At 43.2% G+C, this 20241-nt stretch overlaps 1 protein-coding gene and 4 non-coding genes across 9 annotated transcripts in view; all 5 read left to right on the forward strand.

Annotated features, from left to right (window-relative positions):
• The window catches only part of TEX14 (testis expressed 14, intercellular bridge forming factor), a 151014-nt gene that overhangs the window by 67014 nt on the left and 63759 nt on the right, over positions 1-20241 (forward strand). For all 5 annotated transcript variants that reach the window (XM_043482934.1, XM_043482967.1, XM_043482959.1 and 2 more), the window contains exon 3: positions 18835-18949. In XM_043482934.1, coding sequence (XP_043338869.1) covers positions 18835-18949 — 115 coding nt within the window. The remainder of the gene's footprint in view (positions 1-18834; positions 18950-20241) is intronic.
• Positions 1640-1856, forward strand: LOC122424734. Its single transcript, XR_006264504.1, has one exon. It is a non-coding gene; the product is annotated as a small nucleolar RNA U3 (small nucleolar RNA).
• Positions 6403-6608, forward strand: LOC122424760. Its single transcript, XR_006264524.1, has one exon. It is a non-coding gene; the product is annotated as a small nucleolar RNA U3 (small nucleolar RNA).
• On the forward strand, positions 10235-10442 carry LOC122424755. Its single transcript, XR_006264521.1, has one exon. It is a non-coding gene; the product is annotated as a small nucleolar RNA U3 (small nucleolar RNA).
• LOC122424739 lies at positions 17341-17555 on the forward strand. The gene has a single exon (XR_006264505.1). It is a non-coding gene; the product is annotated as a small nucleolar RNA U3 (small nucleolar RNA).

Below are 20241 nucleotides of genomic sequence, written 5' to 3' on the forward strand. Positions count from 1 at the left end.
TCTTTGATATACAGAGAGAACCAACAGGTTAAACAAGGTATTGTGTGATCAAAAGATACGGACGGGAAAAAGAAAAAAAAAAAAGATTTGGAAGGTGTGCTTGGGCCAGGAGATGAGTGGAGTGTGGGGATGCCTAGTTTAAGGTTACTTACTGTATAGCTTTGCTAAAGTGACAAGACAAAGGGGACCTCCTGCAAAAGCTCCTGCAAAGAGCTGCCAAAAGGTGCTCACTCTTTTTGCTTTAAACACCTCACAGTTGAGAAGAGAGAAATAAATGCATTTATAACACAGTAGGTAGAGGCACTTACAAAGGTAATTAGGGATACAAAACACAGTGTGGTCACTGGTAGCTGGGAAGCTGAGGGGAAGCATCCAAAGAGGTAAGGAGAGCTGTGAATCTGCTCGAAGGAGGCCAAGATTGGCATGGATGGCGAGGAGTCCCCAGAAAGGTTGGGGGAAAGGAGAACGGATATAGAAGGGCTGAGACCAGAGACAAGGGGCTCTTGTGTGAAAGTGACTGGAAGGGACCTTATAACTCTTTAAGACGTAAGGAACTGCTCAGCTAGAGGTGGTAGGATGAGATGAAATGATAGTCACCTTATTCATGTTACTGTGATGCAATGAAAAATGTGGTTGAGTCAGAAAACCACGGACTGCATGTTCACAGAGCACTGTGCTTTCTGGCATGCTGGAAGACCCCGGGCAGAAACGTCTTTACAACAGGAAGTTACGAGACGAAAACCGTTACACAGCATCGTATGTAAGGTGTGTTCTTGGAGGAGAAGCTGGGACTAACTTTTGCCACAAGTAAATGGGTCGGCTTCCTCTGAGATGTGGAAGCCAGGAAGATCAGTCATTCACGACCAAAGGTTTAGATATGGAGTATGTAATGCTTTCTTAGAGAAATGAACTTGACTGGAGCTCAGACCGCCTGATGAAGACACCGTGGCTTTCCAGAAAGAACCGGGCTTGATCAAGTGCCACATGTACCTAGTAGCACCTGTGGTTCCCTTGAGGAGCTTTGTGACAGGTGCTGCAGCCAGCATGTGTGAGAATGGGGACATAACCGCACCCTTTCGCTTTAGAGGAGGAAGTGAGAGCATGGGCTAAAATGCCCATCGTGGAGAAGACGTTCATAAACCACCATGGGTGCCTTTGTTATTATGCGGGATTAGACTAGTTCTCTGTGTCTTTTTTCCTCCCTCCTCGCCCCCACCTCTCTTTCAAGACAAGGGAAACCTGGCCTCTCCAAGCAGGCGGACTTCAGCAAGCAGAGGCCGTCCACGCGGACCCGTGGCAGGAAGCTTGTGCTCGTCCCGCAGAAGGGCGCGGCGACCCTGCCTGGGTGCGGGGCTCCGGATGCGGTGGCTGGGGCGACGGCAGCCTGGAGCAGGAGTCGGATGCGGCCGCCTGTGATTGGGTGCCAGGAAGCCGTATGCTAATGAGGCTTACTGCAGCTTTGGAGAGTTTCTGGGCTATTTCCGGGCGAATATGGTATTTTGAAGTTTGCCGTTTTACCAAGTTACGGGATGCAATATGGAAAATGTTTGTGAGGAGTCGAGGGGAGCAACACAAATGTGGCCGTCAGTAAAAAGTGAGCGGCTCCCGCGGACCCAGCAGCGGCTGGCGGCTGGAGGCTAAGACTATACTTTCAGGGATCATTTCTATAGTTCGTTTCTAGATGAAGCTTCTCTGATCGTGTAGAGCACCCGAAACCACGAGGAAGAGACGCAGCGTTTTCTCCTGAGCGTGAAGTTGGCTTTTGGTGCTGTTTGTGCAGCTGCCACGGGTCGTTGATGATCGTTCTTCTCTCCTGTTTTGGGAGAGTGAGAGGGAGAAAACGCCGTCTGAGTGGTTTTGTTTCCATTTGATGTTCTGAAAAGTGAGATTTCTGTTGTTTTCTTAGGTTACTGTGAAATTTGTTTTGAGTTTTTTAACGATCTTGTGTTTGGAGTAGGTTAGGCTTCGTTCTGGCTTGAGAAGACAAGTAAGACTCGGCAAGCGCGAAGCTTATAGTTTTTTTATGAAGTAACCACTCTCGTTTTTCCCTTCATCAGGAGGCTCTTTGGTTCCTTTTTGCTTTCTGCTGTAAGGGTGGTGTTGATATTTCTCCTGGCAATCTTTTTTTTTTTCCCCCTTTATTTTTTTTTTTTTCCAGTGGGTTTTGTCATACATTGATATGAATCAGCCATAGGTTCACACGTATTCCCCATCCCGATCCCCCCTCCCACCTCCCTCTCCACTCGATTCCTCTGGGTCTTCCCAGGGTACCAGGCCCGAGCACTTGTCTCATGCATCCCACCTGGGCTGGTGATCTGTTTCTCCATAGATAATATACATGCTGTTCTTTCGAAACATCCCACCCTCACCTTCTCCCACAGAGTTCAAAAGTCTGTTCTGTACTTCTGTGTCTCTTTTTCTGTTTTGCATAAAGGGTTGTTGTTACCATCTTTCTAAATTCCATATATATGTGTTAGTATGCTGTAATGTTCTTTATCTTTCTGGCTTACTTCACTCTGTATAAGGGGCTCCAGTTTCATCCATCTCATTAGAACTGGTTCAAATGAATTCTTTTTAACTCCTGGCAATCTTGATTCTAGCTTGAATTTCATTCAGCCCACGTTTCGCCAGCATACAGATTTCTTGGGAGGCAGGTCAGGTGGTCTGGTATTCCCATCTCTTTAGAATTTTCCAGTGTGTTGTGAAGCAGATGTAGATGTTTTTCTGGAATTCTCTTGCTTTTTCTATGATCCAACGGATGTTGGCAATTTGATCTCTGGTTCTTCTGCTTTTTCTAAATCCAGCTTGAACATCTGGAAGTTCTCAGTTCATGTACTGTTGAAGTGTAGCTTGGAGAATTTTGAGCATTACTTTGCTAGAGTGTGAGGGGAGTGCAATTGTGCAGTAGTTTGAACATTCTTTGGCATTGCTTTTCTTTGGGATTGGAATGAAAACTGACCTTTTTCAGTTCTGTGGCCACTGCTGAGTTTTCCAAATTTGCTGTCATATTGAGTGCAGCGCTTTAACAGTATCATCTTTTAGGATTTGACATAGCTCAGCTGGAATCCCATCACCTCCACTAGCTTTGTTCATAGTGATGCTTCCTGAGGCCCACTTGACTTTGCATTCCAGGATGTCTGGCTCTAGGTGAGTGATCCCACCATTATGGTTATCTGTGTCATGAAGATCTTTTTTGTATAGTTCTTCTGTGTATTCTTGCCACCTCTTCTTAGTATCTTCTGCTTCTGTTAGGTCCATACCATATCTGTCCTTTATTGTGCCCCTCTTTGCATGAAATGTTCCCTAATTTTCTTGAAGAGATCTCTAGTCTTCCCCATTCTTTTGTTTTCCTCTGTTTCTTTGATCACTGAGGAAGACTTTCTTTTCTCTTCTTGCTATTCTTTGGAACTCTGCCTTCAGATGGATATATCTTTCCTTTCCTCCTTTGCCTTTTGCTTCTCTTCTTTTCTCAGCTATTTGTAAGGCCTCCGCAGACAACATTTTTGCCCTTTTGCCTTTCTTTTTCTTGGGGATGGTCTCGATCACTGTTGTACACTGTAATGAACCTCCATCCATAGTTCTTCAGGCACTCTATCAGATTCTTATGCCCTGAATCTCTTTGTCACTTCCACCCTATAATCGTAAGGGTATGATTTAGATCATACCTGAATGGTCTAGTAGTTTTCTGTAGTTTCTTTGGTTTAAGTCTGAATTTGGCAATAAGGAATTCATGATCTTAAGCGCTCTCTAAGGTTACTGTTTTCAGTCTTTTACATGCTAGTGTAGCAGCAGGGTCGTTCATCATGAAACTCGTTTTTTCTTTTTTTAAATGTATATATGTCATATATGTATGTAATATATTTATATGTGTGTATGTGTGCAGTCGCTTTGTTGCAGGAAGGGGGACCCCTTCCAGGGCCCGAAACTGGGCTCTTGTCTAACACTCGGAAATGAATTGTCCGAGGAGACACATGCTGACAAAGCAAGAGATTTTATTGGGAAAGGGCACCCGGGTGGAGAGCAGTAGGTAAGGGAACCCAGGAGAACTGCTCTGCCGCGTGGCTCACAGTCTTGGGTTTTATGGTGATGGGATTAGTTTCCGGGTGGTCTTTGGCCAATCATTCTAATTCACAGTCTTTCCTGGTGGCACACGCATCACTCAGCCAAGATGGATGCTAGCAAGAGGGATTCTGGGAAGTGGACGGACAGGTAGTGTCTCCTCTCGATCTTTCCCGAACTCTTCCGGCTGGTGGTGGCCTATTAGTTCCCTATTCCTTATCAGGATCTCCTGCCATAAAACAACTCATGCAAATGGTTACTATGGTGCCTGGCCAGGGTGGGCGGTTTCAATCAGTGTGCTTCCCCTAACAGCTTCAGTATTGGTCTACTGTGACCTTGCGGGTTGTAACCCTCCAGGTTTCTCTGTCCATGTCGTTTTCCAGGCAAGAACATTGGAGTGGGTTGCCATGCTCTCTTCCAGGGGATTTTCCCGAGCCAGGGATCAACCACATCTCTTAAATCTCCTTCATAGGCAAGCGGGTTTGTTACCACTATCGCTGTTCATTAATGTTAAACCCCCTTTATTCTGTGTTATTATTCCTCATCCTCTGGGGTCTGAAAGGATTTTCATAGCTGTACTTTAGAAAAACTTTTATCTGTACCTTTTCAAGAGATTGTTGTACCTTCAAAATTAATCCTTTAATCCTGTTTATCGCATATCCCTTTTCTCACATTTTCATTTATTCCATCAAGGATATTTGCTTGATTGTATTTGCTTCTTCAGAGTTTTTTGTTGCGGTCCTTTAATGGGCCGGAACCTGGTAGTCTGGAGTCGAAGATAAGAAAGTGAAAGCGAGAACAAGCTAATATTCGCTGGTTTAAACAGAGAACCAATAAAACCCTAGAACAGGGCTTGCACTGCTCACGAAGGCACAGGGCGCCCTCACGAGGAGGTCTTGAGAGCCGGGGCAGGAGAGTGAGCTGGGGGCGGGGGGTGGGTTCCACACTCCAGAGAATTAGCCAGAGGGAGCGGGAGAGAGAGGGGGAGAGAGAGAGAGAGAAAGAAGACACGGGGACCCAAGCCTCTGGTGGAGCAAGGGTGTTTTAATGATCTTTCTGTGAGTATATATAGGTTGTTGTACAAGGAATTTCTTTTGACAATGATAAAGATGAGAAAACCAAATGTACAGCAATGGTTATCAAGGCAACAAGGAATTAACAATGGTCATAAGGTCAGAAGACAATCCATATCTCAAGAAAGAGGGTCGTGACTAAGCAGTTTTGTCATAAGGAGAATGTTTACTGAAGGACATTCATGCATGTCTCATCCTATGACCTCAGTCCTGGGAGCGGCATGCCATTCCACTCAGTTCTGTTGCCAGAAACTGATTTATGAGAAACAGCAGGTAGGAATCCTCCTGTTAAACATTCCCTCACAGTTTTTGATTACTTTTATTTTGCATAAATTTCCATTTCTCTGTATTTTTAGGGTTATTTTGAAGATTAAATGGTGTGATCCATGTAAGGGGTTTAGTGCATGTCCTGGAAGTACGGTAGAAGTAGTGCTGTAGAAATACTATTAGAGTACTATAGAAACAGTAGTTTCCTCATGACCAATGGAAACCACATTTAAGTAATTTTTTTATTTTGTTAGGAGTTGAGGTACATATTCTTTCATACTTCCCTGACAGCTTTTTTTTGTTGTTGTTCTTTTTACTCATGTCTGACCATCATGGACAGCAGCCTGCCTAGGCTCTTCTGTGCTCTGCTCTCTCCCAGAGTTTGCTCAGATTCATGTCCACTGAGTCATTGATACTCTCTGACCAGCTCATCTTCTGCCTCCCTCTTGTCCTTTTGCTTACAATCTTTACCAGCATCAGGGTCTTTTCCAATGAGTCAGCTCTTCCCATTACGTGGCCAGAGAACAGAAACTTCAGCTTCATCATCAGTCCTTCCAATGAATATTTAAGGTTGATTTCCTTTAGGATGGACTAGTTTGATCTCCTTGCAGTCCCAGGGACTCTCAAGAGTTATCTCCAATGCCACAGATTGAAAGCCTTTATTCCTCAGGCCTCAGCCTTCTTTATGGTCTAACTCCCATCCATACATGACTACTGGAAAAACCATAGCTTTGACTTGGACAGTATGAAAAGGTGGCCAGGTAGCCAGTGCTTAAAAGGCCCAAACTCCTTGGTGCTCTGGGATAAACACTGTGCCTTTCTTCACCACCACCTGTGTCAGTAGATTGGCTTTACTGCATGTGGACCCAAGTTTGGTTTGGTACCAACAGTTTGAAAATCACTTATATGGTATTTCTGAAATAAGAGGAATGTTGGAAAATGCTGCCATCAATAAAAAGTGTGTGGCTGCCATGGACCCAACGGAGGTTGCCAGGTTAAAGTCAAGACTGGTTTTAGGAGTTATTATTTCTATAATTTGCTGTTACTAGAGACGTTTCTGTGTGGAGCCCTCAAAATCTGAATTCCACGAGGAGGTACATTCTCTTCTGAGTGTCAAGTCAGCTCTTGTTGCTGCTAATTGCCACTTGCCGCTGATGACTCTTCATTTCCTTGGGAAGGGTACGAGGGAGGGGACCCTTTATGAGTGGTTTCGTCCCGTTACTACCCAGAAGGTAGATGAATATTTGCCACCAGGGGCTTGTTGGTCCTTAAATGGACCGGAACCTGGTGGTCCGGAGTCGACGATAAGAAAGTAAAAGAGAAAGAGGCTGATACCGCTGGTTTACATGGAGAGCCAATAAAGCCCTTTGCTTAGAGCTTGCACTGCTGCACGTAGGCACCAGGCGCCTTCTCGAGGGGGTGAAGGCACAGCGTGCCTTCTCGAGAAGGTCTTAGAACCCCGGGCAAGAAAGTGAGCTCAGCAGGCCTCCGCGCTCCAAGGAATTAGCCTGAAAGAGAGAGAGAAAGAAAGAGAAAGAAGGAAAGAAAGACACGGGGACCAAAGCTCTGATGGAGCAAAAGTGTTTTAATCAACATGGTGTGGGCATGTATACTGTCTTACAAGGTAGTCATTCTCAGCAAAGATAAAGGTTAAAATTCCAGACTTACAAAACATAAGGTGATCCATATTAAAGAGAGAGAGCTGTAAACAATCACTTTTTACCATAAGGTTCATAAGAAGGAAGAGGGTACTTATTACCGTATTGAAAAACTAAGGAAGGAGATGCCTGGATTCCTCAGCCCGGGGAGAGGCTTGCCTCTCCTCTTAATTCCTGAATATTCAGGAATTAATAAGGAACAGAGGATTCCTGATAGATCCAAAACAGCACACTGGAAGCCTCCTGTTAAATGCTTCCTGACTGGGGCTGTTTTCTGTATTTTTTTTTTTCACATGTTCAAATTGCACAATACTTTTTAACCTATGTAATAGATGTTGTGTTTTTTTCCCCTACCTAACTTTTGTGTAAGCTGTCATTTTTCTTTCTTTTGACCATGCCATGTGCCCTATGGGATCTTAGTTCCCTGACCAGGGATGGAACCCATTCTCTCTGCAGTGGAAGTGTGGAGTCTTAACCACCAGTTCAGCAGGGACGTTCTAAAGTGTGATTTTTCTTTGAAATGAAGGAAAATTTGTCTGATGCAGTTTGGTGTTTTAGCTTCCTGATTGAATTTATGGGTCATATGATTTGAGGGTTTATTTTCATGCTTGGGGTGGGCCAACCAAGGGTATTGAAACAGTTACTTTCCCCTTCTCTACTCTCCTGTCAGCCAGGACACATGTAGGGGGACTTCTCTTCCTGTCCTTTGCGGTGATTTATTTCTCCATATCTCAGTTCAAGGTAAGGAAATAGGACATGTGTGTGAATACTAAGTCACTTCAGTCCTGTCTGACCCTTTGTGACGCTATGGACTGTAACCCGCCAGGCTCCTTTGTCCTTGGGATTCTCTAGGCAAGAACACTGGAGTCGGTTGCAGTTTTCTTCTCTGGGTAGGGGGGGATCATCCAGCCCAGGGATTGAACACCTCGTCTCTGATGTCTCCTGCATTGGCAGGCAGGTTCTTGACCACTAGGCGCCACCTGGGAAGCCCACAGGACTTTAGCCCAGAAGAGGAATGACAGAAGGCAGAGTTTGGTAAAAGGTGGTGGGCTGAAAACTAAAGGTAGTGGGCACTGTTGAAAGAGAGTGTACATCAGCTGTACCTTTGAAGGTCACTCTAAAAGCCATGTGGCAGGACTTCCCTGGTGGACCAATGGTTAAGAACCCACCTGCCAATGTAGGGGACACAGGTTCCACCCTTGCTCTGGGAAGACTCCACATGCCACAGAGCAATTAAGTCCGTGTCCTCTAGAGCCTGTGCTCTTCATCGAGAGGAGAAGCCTGCACACCAAACGAGGAATAGCCCCTGCTCGTTGCAACTACAAAAAGCCCCCATGCTGCAAGGAAGACCAAGCACGGTCAAAAATGAAATGAGTAAATTAATTAATTAATAAAAAATAAATAAAAGCTATGTCGTGATTATGCTTCTGGGGAGGGGTGGGGTGCCAAGTGTAAGGCCCAGTGAAACACATACTGCATTCATCTACTTGGGAGATGATGGTAGTGATGATAGAGAAAGATGAGATCTGAAAGATATGTTAAGTGGTAAGGTTGACAGGACTTGGGGGTTGGTTTGTTGATGAAACTTCAATTCAGTGTCAAGAAGAAACAAAAATTTTACTTTAACCAGTCTGAAGGTTATAACTTGAGAATCAGATTCTCAGAAAGCAATTAGAAGTTGAAGACACAGTTACACACCTTCTTCAAAGAATCGTACATCAAAATGACATACTGAGGGCTTCCCTGGTGGTATAGTGGTACAGTGTTGGCAGGGGAGACACAGGTTCCATCCCTGGTCCAGGAAGATTCCTCATGCCAAGGGCAACTAAATCCTGTGTGCCACAACTAGTGAACCCCACCCCCACCCCCAGAGCCCATGCTCCAAAACAAGAGACAACGAAGAGTAGACCCCACTCTCTACATCTCAAGACCCTGAGCGCAGCAACAAATAACCTGGGCAACCAAAAATAAATAAGTTTTAAAATGATTTTTTAAAAGGTAAATATTAATATTTACATAAAGTTCACCGAAGAACAGGTAGTCCAGGTGAACCTGTACAAAGTAAGCAGTAAGTGACCATGCCTTTCTATAGAGATGAGCAAGAATGCGATTCTTTTAAGAAGTCTCATTGCACGTGTTAGAAGGAAAAAACATTATGGTTTCTTGCAACCTCCACAGAGCAACTAAGCCCAAGTGCTCTAGGGCCCGAGCTCTGCATCAAGAAAGAGAAACCTAAAAACCTAAACACCACAGCGAAGAGTAGTCCTGCTCGTTGATGTGGTTTTCTCCACTTAAATGCAGCCTCCAAAGAGAGGCCTTCCCTGAGCACCCAAATCTGAAGTGGCCGTCAAATTCCTCTCTGTTTGAACTCTTATCATCCTCTGCATGCCTCATCATCTCATCCTCTTGGGTAATTGTTGTCATCTCTCTCCCCTGCCAGGGTGTAAGCTTTTTGTGAGAGTGAGGACCTCTGTTTGCCCAGTACCTAGAGTAATCTTTAGCACGTAGAAAGCAGAGCTGGGTGACACCTACCAGCTCTGCTACTGACAGACCGCAGGCCAGTTACCTGCGGCCTTTCTGTGCCTTAGTTCCCCCATCCATAAAATGCAGCAGCCAGCTTTATTTTAAAAATTCAGAAAGTGTGAACAGGTAGTGCAATCCTATGGCAAAACCCCCAAAGGTTCTGTTTTCCAGCGCTGGTTGTCAGCCCCCCGGTCCCCGTCTCTGCCTCAGTCGTGGGGACCTCTTCTGAGAGTTTGAAAGTCTAACTTCTTGGACAGGCTTGAATGCAGCCGCTAAGATCGAGTAATCAGTGGGATCAGCTAGGTTCTCAGGAGCAAAGGCAGAGACCCGCCCTTTCCTGTACAGCTTTCAGGGGCGGGGCGACTTCAGTTAATCTGTGCAGCAATGCCTCCTGGGCTTTAATGACTGGGGTTGTGATTGGCTGTCACTCTGTATTATGTAAATTAAGTTTAATTTTGAAAAACTTAAGTTACATTTTCAGCGAAAATAGTCAAATGAGTTGATAAGTGACCGCATTTGAAAACTGTATTGCAAGAGCTCTTTCTGTTTTTTCCCAGTAGAAGGGAAAATGGCGAAGTGGTGGGGAAACTGCCTTGCCCTCAGCGAAAAGTGCACAGCTAGCACGGACCCAGCAGCGGCTGGGGGATGGAGGTTAAGACTATACTTTCAGGGATCATTTTTATAGTTTGTTACTAGAGAAGTTTCTCTGATTGTGTAGAGCACCTGAAACTATGAGGAGGAGGTGCAGTGTTCTCTCCTGAGCGTGAAGCCGGTCTTTGGTGTTGCTTCTGCAGCTGCCATTGGCTATTGATGATCGTTTTTCTCTTCCTTTGGAAGAGGGAGAGGACACCATCTGAGTGGTTTTGTTTATGTTTGTTTTAGGTTATATGCTGTTTATTTTTCTTTGCTTTCTATTTGTAGTATTTAGAGCTAGTGATATCTGCCTTTGATTGTGTTTTGTCTTCTTAGTGGTAGGACAGGTTATGTGAGTGGTTTTCTTCATTTCAGATGCACCCAAGGGTTCTAGTACACTGGACTTCCCAATACCACCATCAGCCCCCAGAGCTTATTCAAAACTCATGTCGGTTGAGTCAGTGATGCTATCCAACCATCTCATTCTCTTGTGCCCTTTTTTCCTCCTTCCTTCAATTTCCCCCAGCATCTGAGTCTTTTCCAGTGAGTCATTTCTTTGCATCAGGTGGCCAAAGTATTGGAGTTTCAGCTTCAGCGCCAGTTCCTCCAGTGCATATTCAGGAGAACTGATTTCCTTTAGGAAGGACTGGTTGGATCTCCTTGCAGTCCAAGGGACTCTCAAGAGTTTTCTCCAACACCACAGTTCAAAAGCATCAATTCTCCGGCACTCAGCTTTCTTTACAGTCCAACTGTACATGACTACTGGAAAAACCATAGCTTTGACTAGATGGTCCTTTGTTGGCAAAGTAATGTCTGCTTTTTTAATATGCTGTCCAGGTTGGACATAGCTTTTCTCCCAAGGAACAAGCATCTTCTAATTTCATGGCTGTAGTCACCATCTGCAGTGATTTTGGAGCCCAAGAAAATAAAGTCTCTTACAGATTCCATCATTTCTCCGTCTATTTGCCATGAAGTGATGAGTGAAAGTGAAAGTCGTGTCTGACTCTTTGAGATCCTTCTCCAGACCAGAATCCTGGAGTGGGTAGTCTTTCCCTTCTCCAGGGGATGTTCCCAACCCAGGGATGGAGCCCAGGTCTCCTGAGTTGCAGGGAGATTCTTTACTAGCTGAGCCACAAGGGAAGCCCAAGAATACTCGAGTGGGTAGCCTATCCCTTCTCCAGGGGATCTTCTCAACCCAGTTGAGTTTTAATTTCATGGCTGCCATCGCCATTTGCAGTAATTTAGGACCCCCCCCCCCCGAATAAAATCTCTTACTGTTTCCATTGTTTCCCCATATGTGGTTTCCATACATATGTTCTTTATGTGGTTAAGTAGATTTTTCTGCTAGTGTCTTGTTTTTCGGTGGTCATTTCATGTATTTCTTGGAGGTGAAGTTTGTCTGTCTCTAGCAGCTGAGCCTTTTTTTCTCCTGGCTGTTCAATGGGTACTGAAGTATCCTTCACCTGATTTTTTGAGTGAAGGGTTTTTGTGGTTTGCCTTTTCCTAGGTAGATTAGGTTTGGAATATGATGCAAGGAGGTAAAGGATAAGCTTGCAATGCAGGCGGGTTTGACCCACGGGTGGGGAAGATCTCCTGGAGGACTTGGCAACCCACTCCAGGATTCTTGCCTGGGAACTGCCATGGACAGAGGAGCCTGGTGGGCTACAGTCCATAGGGTTGCAAAGAGTCAGACACGACTGAAGTCACTGAGCATTTCCCACAGGCTACAGGGAAATACATATGCAGTCTGGGCGTTGATACTCAATTAGCTGACACACCGATCTTATTATGAGTAATAGGATAGGAAATTGCAAGGAAAATGGATTCAAAGTAGCTTTAAACTTAATTTTGATATATTCTTAGTTGTTTTAAGATGGTTTCTTTGCCCCCTCAGTGTTGTTTAAGTGCAATTTAAAATCAGCCTTTTTAGTATAGTATGCTGATATTTTTATTTTCTTCATCTAAATATTTTTCTTTTGAACCTCCCTTTTAAATTATTTCAGGCTAATAGATCATGTATTTTTCCTGACATCTATCTTTGAAAGCTACTCTAGCTTTATGCTGGGGCTGTTAATACATTACATTTGTCATTGCACCATGAGCTAGAGAAATCAGCAAAATCTCTTAATTTTACTGAATATTACATACTGTTCTCTTTAGGTAAAAGCAGGCTTAATTTCCTGTTGGAGGTAGTAATGCCTTTCGAAAACTGCTCTTATTTAAGTGCTTATATTCAGGGAATTCCCTGGTAGAGATGGTTGGATGGCATCGCCGATTCAATGGACATGAGTTTGAGCAAACTCCAGCAGGAGTGGTGAGGGACAGGGAAGCCTGGGGTTGCAGAGTCAGACACCACTGAGAGACTGAACAACAATGACCACAGGTTAGGACTCCGCGTTGTCACTGCCGAGGGTTCAATCCCTAGTTGGGGAACTAAGATCCCACAAGTCAAGTGCAGCCAAGAAAAGAAGAGGAGAGATAAACAGTGAGAAATAAAGTATTTCCTGTCATATAAGTAAACAAGGATGTCACAGTCACCAGCAATCGCAGCCTCCACAGATGTGAGGTGTGAGCCCTGAGGAAACTCAGGAAGAACATCTGCCATCCGTTGAGCAGCCGTCAGACCACAGCCAGTCCCCATGGTGAGCTCCAGGGAAGCTCAGAACTGAGACTGCTGGCCCCAGTTAGCTAAGTGAGTATCAAAGGAGTGTCTCTGTGAGCCCAGACTCTTGCCTCATCCATAGACAAGCACTAAATTCCTTCACTTGAGATACCTGGTTTTCTTTAATTAAGAATAATCTTTTGACATTCAGACTACCTGCCCTTTGTTGCAACAGTTCTATAGAACCTGGCTCCTCCCCTCCCCTCCTCAGAGCAGTTCTCTCAGGGTCACTTGAGATGCTGTCTCCCAGGCTTGGAAGGTATAAAATTTCCCACCACATAAAACAACTCTCCACTTTTAGGTTGTGAATATTTTTTTTTGTGTGTGTGAATATTTTTTTAAGTCCACAGCAACAGCATATATTCAGCCAATTCAATTTTCATGCCAGTGAGTTAAGCCAGTTTCCCCTTGCAGTTTCACTTACCCTGGTCCCTGTGCTTAAATTTTTAATGATCACTTTTGTCCTATTTTCACTTTTCTACTTGAGTTCATAGCTTTAAGAAATCACTTCTCAGGAAATATCTGGAACATGCTTTCTTGAGTGATTTTTTAAAAACTTATTTTTCTGTTTAAAAAAGATGTTGTTTTTGGCTGCTGTGCAGCCTGCAGGATCTTAATTACCTGACCAAAGAGTGAACCCATGCTCCTTGCAATGGAGGCATGGACTCCTAACCACTGGACCAACAGGGAAGTCCCTGTTAAAAATGTTTTTATTACAAAAATTGGGACTTCCCTGTTGGTCCAGTTGGTGCAGGGACTTCCCTGTTGGTGCAGGAAGCCCAGGTTCTATCCCTGGTCAGGGAACTAGATCCACATGCCACTACTCAGAGTTCAAATGCCACAGCTAAAGATTCCATGTGCTGCAATGAAGACCCATTGTGGGTGCATACTCAGTCACTCACTCATGTCCGACTCTTTTCAGCCCCCTGGACTGTAGCCCACCAGGCTCCTCTGTCCATGGAATTTTCCAGGCAAGAAATACTGGAGTGGATTGCTATTTCCTCCTCCAGTGGATCCTCCCTACCCAGGGATCAAACCTGAGTGTCTTGCACCTCCTACATTGGCAGGCAGATTCTTTACCACTGTGCTACCTGGGAAGCTCCTGGTGCAGCCAAATAAATAAATACTAAAGAAAAATGTTTTTATTGGGAAGCCCTGGTGACACAGTGGTAAAGAATCCTCCTGGCAACGTAGGAGACTCAAGAGACGAGGGTTTGATCCCTGGGCTGGGAAGATCCCCTGGAGAAGGAAATGGCAACCCACTCCAGTAGTCTTGCCTGGAGAAACCCATGGCCAAAGGAGCCTGGTGAGCTACAGTCCATGCAGTCGCAAAGATTCAGACACAACTGAGCACACATTCCCAGTGCTTTGACAAAGCAGGTTGGTAGCTGGGATGTTCTTCAATCTTTTATTACAAAAAATAAGTTATTTTAACCAGTGGAATCAACAATATACAAATATAGTCTAAAATTGCTAATCTACCTTTATGAAATTGGTATCACACTATAACATTCTGTAAGTTGCTTTTCTCATTTTTTTGAAATTCATATATTTATTTCAAGAAACAGGAAAAGACAACAAAATCATTCAAAATCACTATCAGCAGAAATTAAAAAAAAAAAAAAAAAGAAATTGAGAGCCCTCTCTGATGGTGTTTGTTTTGCCTTGTTTTGTTTTTAATGCTTAAGAAAGTAGTAGTGGGTAAAAAAGTAGTGGGTAAGTTGATACTGTAAGTTTATTCATTTGGTTGTTCATTTAATAAATATGAGCAAAGGGATTTTATATTAGAGCAAACAACAAAGGAGCGAACAAATAGCAGTTAGTTTAGTGTGTGTGTGTGTGTGTGTGTGTCTGAAGGATAGAGTATGTACAAGATGTTTTAGGAAGTAAGCACTGAAAGGCAAATTGGACCAGACTCTAGAATGCCATAAAATCCAGGCCAAAGATCTTCTCCTGAAACGCAGTGGGACCCCACAGTCCTTGCCACCCATGTCTTTAGCCTGCCTTTGGTCTGTGGAAAACCTGTGTCACCTAGTGTGTGTGTGGGTCCAGCTGCTCGCCGCTCAAAAGCCAGTAAATGGGCCAGGTTGGTGAAAAGAAAAATTTGCTTTATTTCAGATGCCAGCAACTTGGGGGGAGGGTGGTGGATATCTGACAGCACCTGTATCACTTGCACAAAATAGATTATCGTTTGAAAAAATTTTTATATCCATTTTTGGCTGTGCTGGGTTTTTGTTGCTGTGCCTGAGATTTCTCTAGTTGTGGCGAGCGGGGGGCCCCTCTCTAGTTGCGGCGTGGAGGTTTCTCATTGTGGTGACGTCTCTTGTTTCGGAGCGCAAGATCAGTAGTTGTGGTGCGCGGACTTGGTTGCCCTGCAGTATGTGGGATCGTCCCAAACCAGGGACCCAGCTCGTGTCCCCTGCATTGGCAGGCAGTTTCTTAACCACTGGACCACTGAGGAAGTCCAAAATGGATTATTTTTTAAGCTTAAATCCCATTACTAGTTAAAAAAGTGTTGGAATTTTAATTTTTAATATTTATAAAGTAGGTGTTATTTGCTAAACTCTGTTAGATACTTCAAATCCATCATTTTAGCTCATAACCACTCATTGATTGAATCCCCAATGTTGCCTGCTTGCTTAGATTTTTGCTTTTCCCTTTTAATAGTACAGTTTGTCTATCTGTATTCTGATAGAGAGCTAATTCATTTTAATCAAATGCCTAATATTTTATTATCTCTATGTACCATAATTTATTCAACTGTGCCTGTACTGGTAGATATTAAGATTTCCTTTTTGGCTGTTTGTTTTACCAGAAACAATGCTTTGATAAAGTAATTGGTAATAAATTTTTACATAATGGGTTTTTAATACTCAAAGTGGGATTTCTGGGTCAAATTTTTAATAAGTATCGCTACATTGCTTTCAAAGGCATTGTAACTGTTCACACTTCCAGTTGCATTTAGGAAAGTGTCCCCTGTTCCCACCTCTTCTGTAGCACTGAATATTTTCTCATTTTCAATTTTTTTTTCAACCTTTAAAGGAAGTTTATTCTTCTTCCCACTCTTTCAACTCAGACATCATGTTGTATTGGTTTATTGAATATTCCAGAGTAGGGTGAAATATCCATCATTTCTAACATTCCTGGCAGAACAGCTTGTGCAAAGGAACGTGATGAGTAAGAGGGGCTGGGGGACTACAGTCCATAGGGTCACAAAGAGTTGGACAGGACTGAAGCAACGTAGCAGGCATGCACACACATGGTTCATTATGGCTGAAATAAGGGGGGATTTGGTGCAAAATAAGGCTGTATAGACTCCTGTGGGCCAGACCGAACCGGAATTGGTAAACTGTTTAGAGAAGGGCTATCTTTAGCCCAAGAGTTGAGAAGTAACTCTCCACTTAAAAAAATACACAACGTGAGAGTTGCGAGTCAAGTTTTATTTGGGGTAATATGAGGACTGCAGCCTGGGAGACAGGATTTCAGATAGCTCTGAGAAACTGTTCCATAGAGGTAGGGGGAAAGGTCAGTATATATGTGATTTTGGTAAAGGGAGGGTACATTCAATCAAGCACATTTTTTTTCTTAGAAAGTTTCTGCTAGTCTCGTGAAGCTTCTACGAGTCACGAGAAAGTGTTGTCACCATGAAGGATTTTAGTGCTTTTCTAACTATGAGGAGATACACGAATTGGGTTCATAAAGTCAGCTCCTGAGACTATCTTAACTATCTCAGGACCTGTCCTGCCAGTTTTCTCCAAGCACAGAGTGCCTCATTTCTGCTCTCCACCTCGAACTCCCTCAGGGTGTGTTGAAGGTCAGTAGCACGTGATTTAAACCTTGTGGAGGTAGATAGCAAGCACCCATGGCAAGCGCCAGATTGTAGCTGACACTACCAAAGCTTTAAGCAGGGGGATGACGTACAGTCCTGCTTATTTAAAGGCAATTTTTATCTACATAAGAATTCCTTGGTTTTGGGGAAAAAAATCCCAAACAATGTTTTTATTTTGACTTTTGATCATAGCATAAAGCGGTTTGCAAATGTAATAGGTTTTGGCTTCAGGTCGTTCCTTTGACCGTGCACTTGGTCCTCTCGTGAAAGACCTTGCTTCGGCCGCCAGTCTCAAAAGAGGCGGAAAGCTCCGTCTGCCGCGCAGTCTGTAGTCGTCAGCCTTTTACACAATCCTGATGCTGCGGGTCTGCCGGGACAAACGGGGAGGGGCTGGAAATAACTGGCGTGTGATTGGCTGCTTAAAAACCGTATGTTAATTAAGTAGCAGTTTGAAATGTCCTCTGAACCTCTGAGAGTGTTCAAAAAGCTTTGTCAGTCTTTGGTAATGCAAGGATTCTTTAGAAAACACATGCCAGTGTACATTTTGAGAGGATAATACGTTTTTTTAAAAAACTCACCATCAGCGTACTATGTATGCGTTTTGTACGCCTCTTGAACACCTAGCGCTCTCTAGTTAAGACTATACTTTCAGGGATCATTTCTATAGTTCGTTACTAGAGAAGTTTCTCTGATCGTGTAGAGCACCCGAAACCACGAGGAGGAGACGCAGCGTTCTCTCCTGAGCGTGAAACCGGCTTTTGGTGTTGCTTCTGCAGCTGCTATTAGCCATTGATGATCGTTCTTCTTTTCCTTTTTGGAGATGAAGAGGGAGAGGACGTAGTCTGAGTGGTTTCGGGTGTCACTTAAATAATGTTGTATGGTAGGGCTCTTTATTTTTTACTTGAGGTGTTTATGTAGTTTATTAGTTGTTACTGGTATTGGTCATTATTCTTTAGGTAGTATGCGGTTTGTGCTTTATGGGTTATTTAGAGTTTCTGGTATTATTTTCCTGTAGAAAGAAGTTTTTTATGTTTTTAAGTTGGATGTGTGTGGTGGCTCTAGATGCTAGAAAATGTGCTTCTCATACAAAATCACTGGGCCGAAAAGGTTTACTATGGAGCACGAGTCGTTTAGATTACTTCACTTCTGTGATTCCCCCCAAGGGCTGTAGCACACCAGGCTTTTCTATTCATCACCTATTCTCTCAGTTTATTCAAACTCGTGTCTATTGCGTCAGTGATGTGCCATCCAACTATCTCATCCTTTGTCGTCTTCTTGTGCTCCTCCCTTTAATTTTTCCCAGCGTCAGGTTTTTTTTCCCCAAGGAATCAGTTCTTTGCATCAGGTGGCCAAAGCATTGCAGTTTCAGCATCAGTCCCTCCAATGAATATTCGGGATTGATTTTCTTTAGGATGGACTGGTTGGATCTCGGTGCAGTCCAAGGGACTCTCAAGAGTCTTCTCCAACACCACAATTAACAGCACAGTTCAAAGGCACTAATTCTTCGGTACTACTCACGTTTCATATCCATACATGATTACAGGAAAAACCATAGCTTTGACTAGATGGACCTTTCTTTGTTGGCAAAGTAATGTCTCTGCTTTTTAATAAGCTGTCTAGGTTGATCATAACTTTTCCATGGAGCAAGTGTCTTAATTACAGCTGCAGTCACCATCTGCAGTGATTTTGAGGATACTGGCAAGTTTCAGTCCATTGGGTCCCAAACAGTTGGACAGGACTGAGCGACTTTTAACCATTTTTCAGTTATGTTTATGTGTTTTGATCACGTGTCTTTTTAGTTTGCTGAGTTTGTTGTGTGTAAACATCTCAACTTATCATGAATTCCCTTTTTATGTTTGAAGACTGAGAACAGTTTTCTTTTGTTTTTGTTTTGTTTTGTTCTTTTCCCTTTTCTTTTGTTCATGTAGTGGAGTGTGGTTTTCAGCAGGCATTTTCTGGAAGTATCATTTTGAGTGTGTAAACACTGGTTTCTTTCTAGTTGATTCTGTGTCCTTTTGTGTTACTATCAGTAATGAGGGCTTTCATTTTTCCTTTAATTAAAAAAATACTGTATAAAGGAATTTTAATTTTTTTCTTGTATTTGCATTGATCCTGATATTTGCTTTGCAGGAATTTATATTGATGCAGTTAACTCCCTGGGCCAGACAGCCCTTTTCATTGCAGCATTATTAGGCCTTACAAAATTAGTTGATGTCCTGGTGGATTATGGAGCAGATCCAAATCAGTAAGTATAATAATATCACTATCTAGAAAATACACACTAAAGATGAACTGGAGTGTTTGGAAACTAATTTAACAAGATATTAAAGGAACCTTTACTAATTTATGTTGGTGAACTACATTTGTACACTTCTATTGAAACATGCTTTATTTTATTTTATTGGTCGCACAGCTCGCAGGATCTTAGTCCCCTGACCAGGGATTAAACCCAGGCCCCCAGTGGAAAACTGATCGTAACTACTAGAGTGCTGTGGCTCAGATGGTAAAGCATCTGCCTGCAATTTGGGAGACCTGGGTTCGATCCCTGGGTCGGGAAGATCCCCTGGAGAAGGAAATGGCAACCCACTCCAGTACTCTTGCCTGGAAAACCCCATGGACAGAGGAGCCTGATAGGCCCATGGGGTCGCAAAGAGTCGGACACTACTGATCAATTTCTTTAAAAGCCTCTTAAAAAACCCACTAGACCACCAGGGAATTAACAGAAACGTGATTTTTTAACTATTAATAAAGTTTTCTGAGCAGTTTTACTAGACCCTATGAAATAAGTGAACCTCACTATTTATTAATTGATTTAGTCATTAACAAGCACTGCTTGTATAGTTCCATCCACATTAGTGTTTGTATGATTCATTTAAAAGCACTTTAACGTACCCCACAGCTAAGTTCTTAATCAGTGATACTTGGCATTGCTTTGTCAGGATGACATTTGTAGTTGTGGTTTAGAAGAATTTGAGTAATGGTCCAAATTTTTTTTTTAATTAATTTATTTTTTTTAATGTGGACCATTTTTAAAGTCTTTACTGAATTCATTACAATACTGTTTCTGTTTGACGTTGGCCATGAGGCATGTGGGATCGTAGCTCCCTGACCAGGGGTCGAACCTGCACCCCCTGCGTTGGAAGGCAAAGTCTTAACCACTGGACCACCAGGGAAGTCCCCCCAAATTTTAATATGAAAGAGCAACACACTGTAATGAGGCAGCTAAAAGTGAACATTTCTTCTCTCCATGTAGGACTTTTTGCTTTGCCCAGGGCCTTCCCAGGTAACAGGGAAAAGCAGGTATTTTTATGGTTTACACTGAACAGAACCAGAAACAAATTTTGAGCATTTACATGATTCCAGCTAATTTTCACAGGAATGCCAGAATATGTACATCATAAGTCATAAAATACCTTTCATATCTAATATAAGGAGGCCCTACTTAATGTATTTTTTTTTTAAGTACTGATTTTGGAAGTTTGTTGTTATAAGATTGTTTACTTAGAGGGGAAAAAAATTGGAAGCTTGGAGAAGTAT

This window comes from Cervus canadensis, chromosome 1, assembly GCF_019320065.1.
Source record: "Cervus canadensis isolate Bull #8, Minnesota chromosome 1, ASM1932006v1, whole genome shotgun sequence".
Classification (NCBI taxonomy): domain Eukaryota; kingdom Metazoa; phylum Chordata; class Mammalia; order Artiodactyla; family Cervidae; genus Cervus; species Cervus canadensis.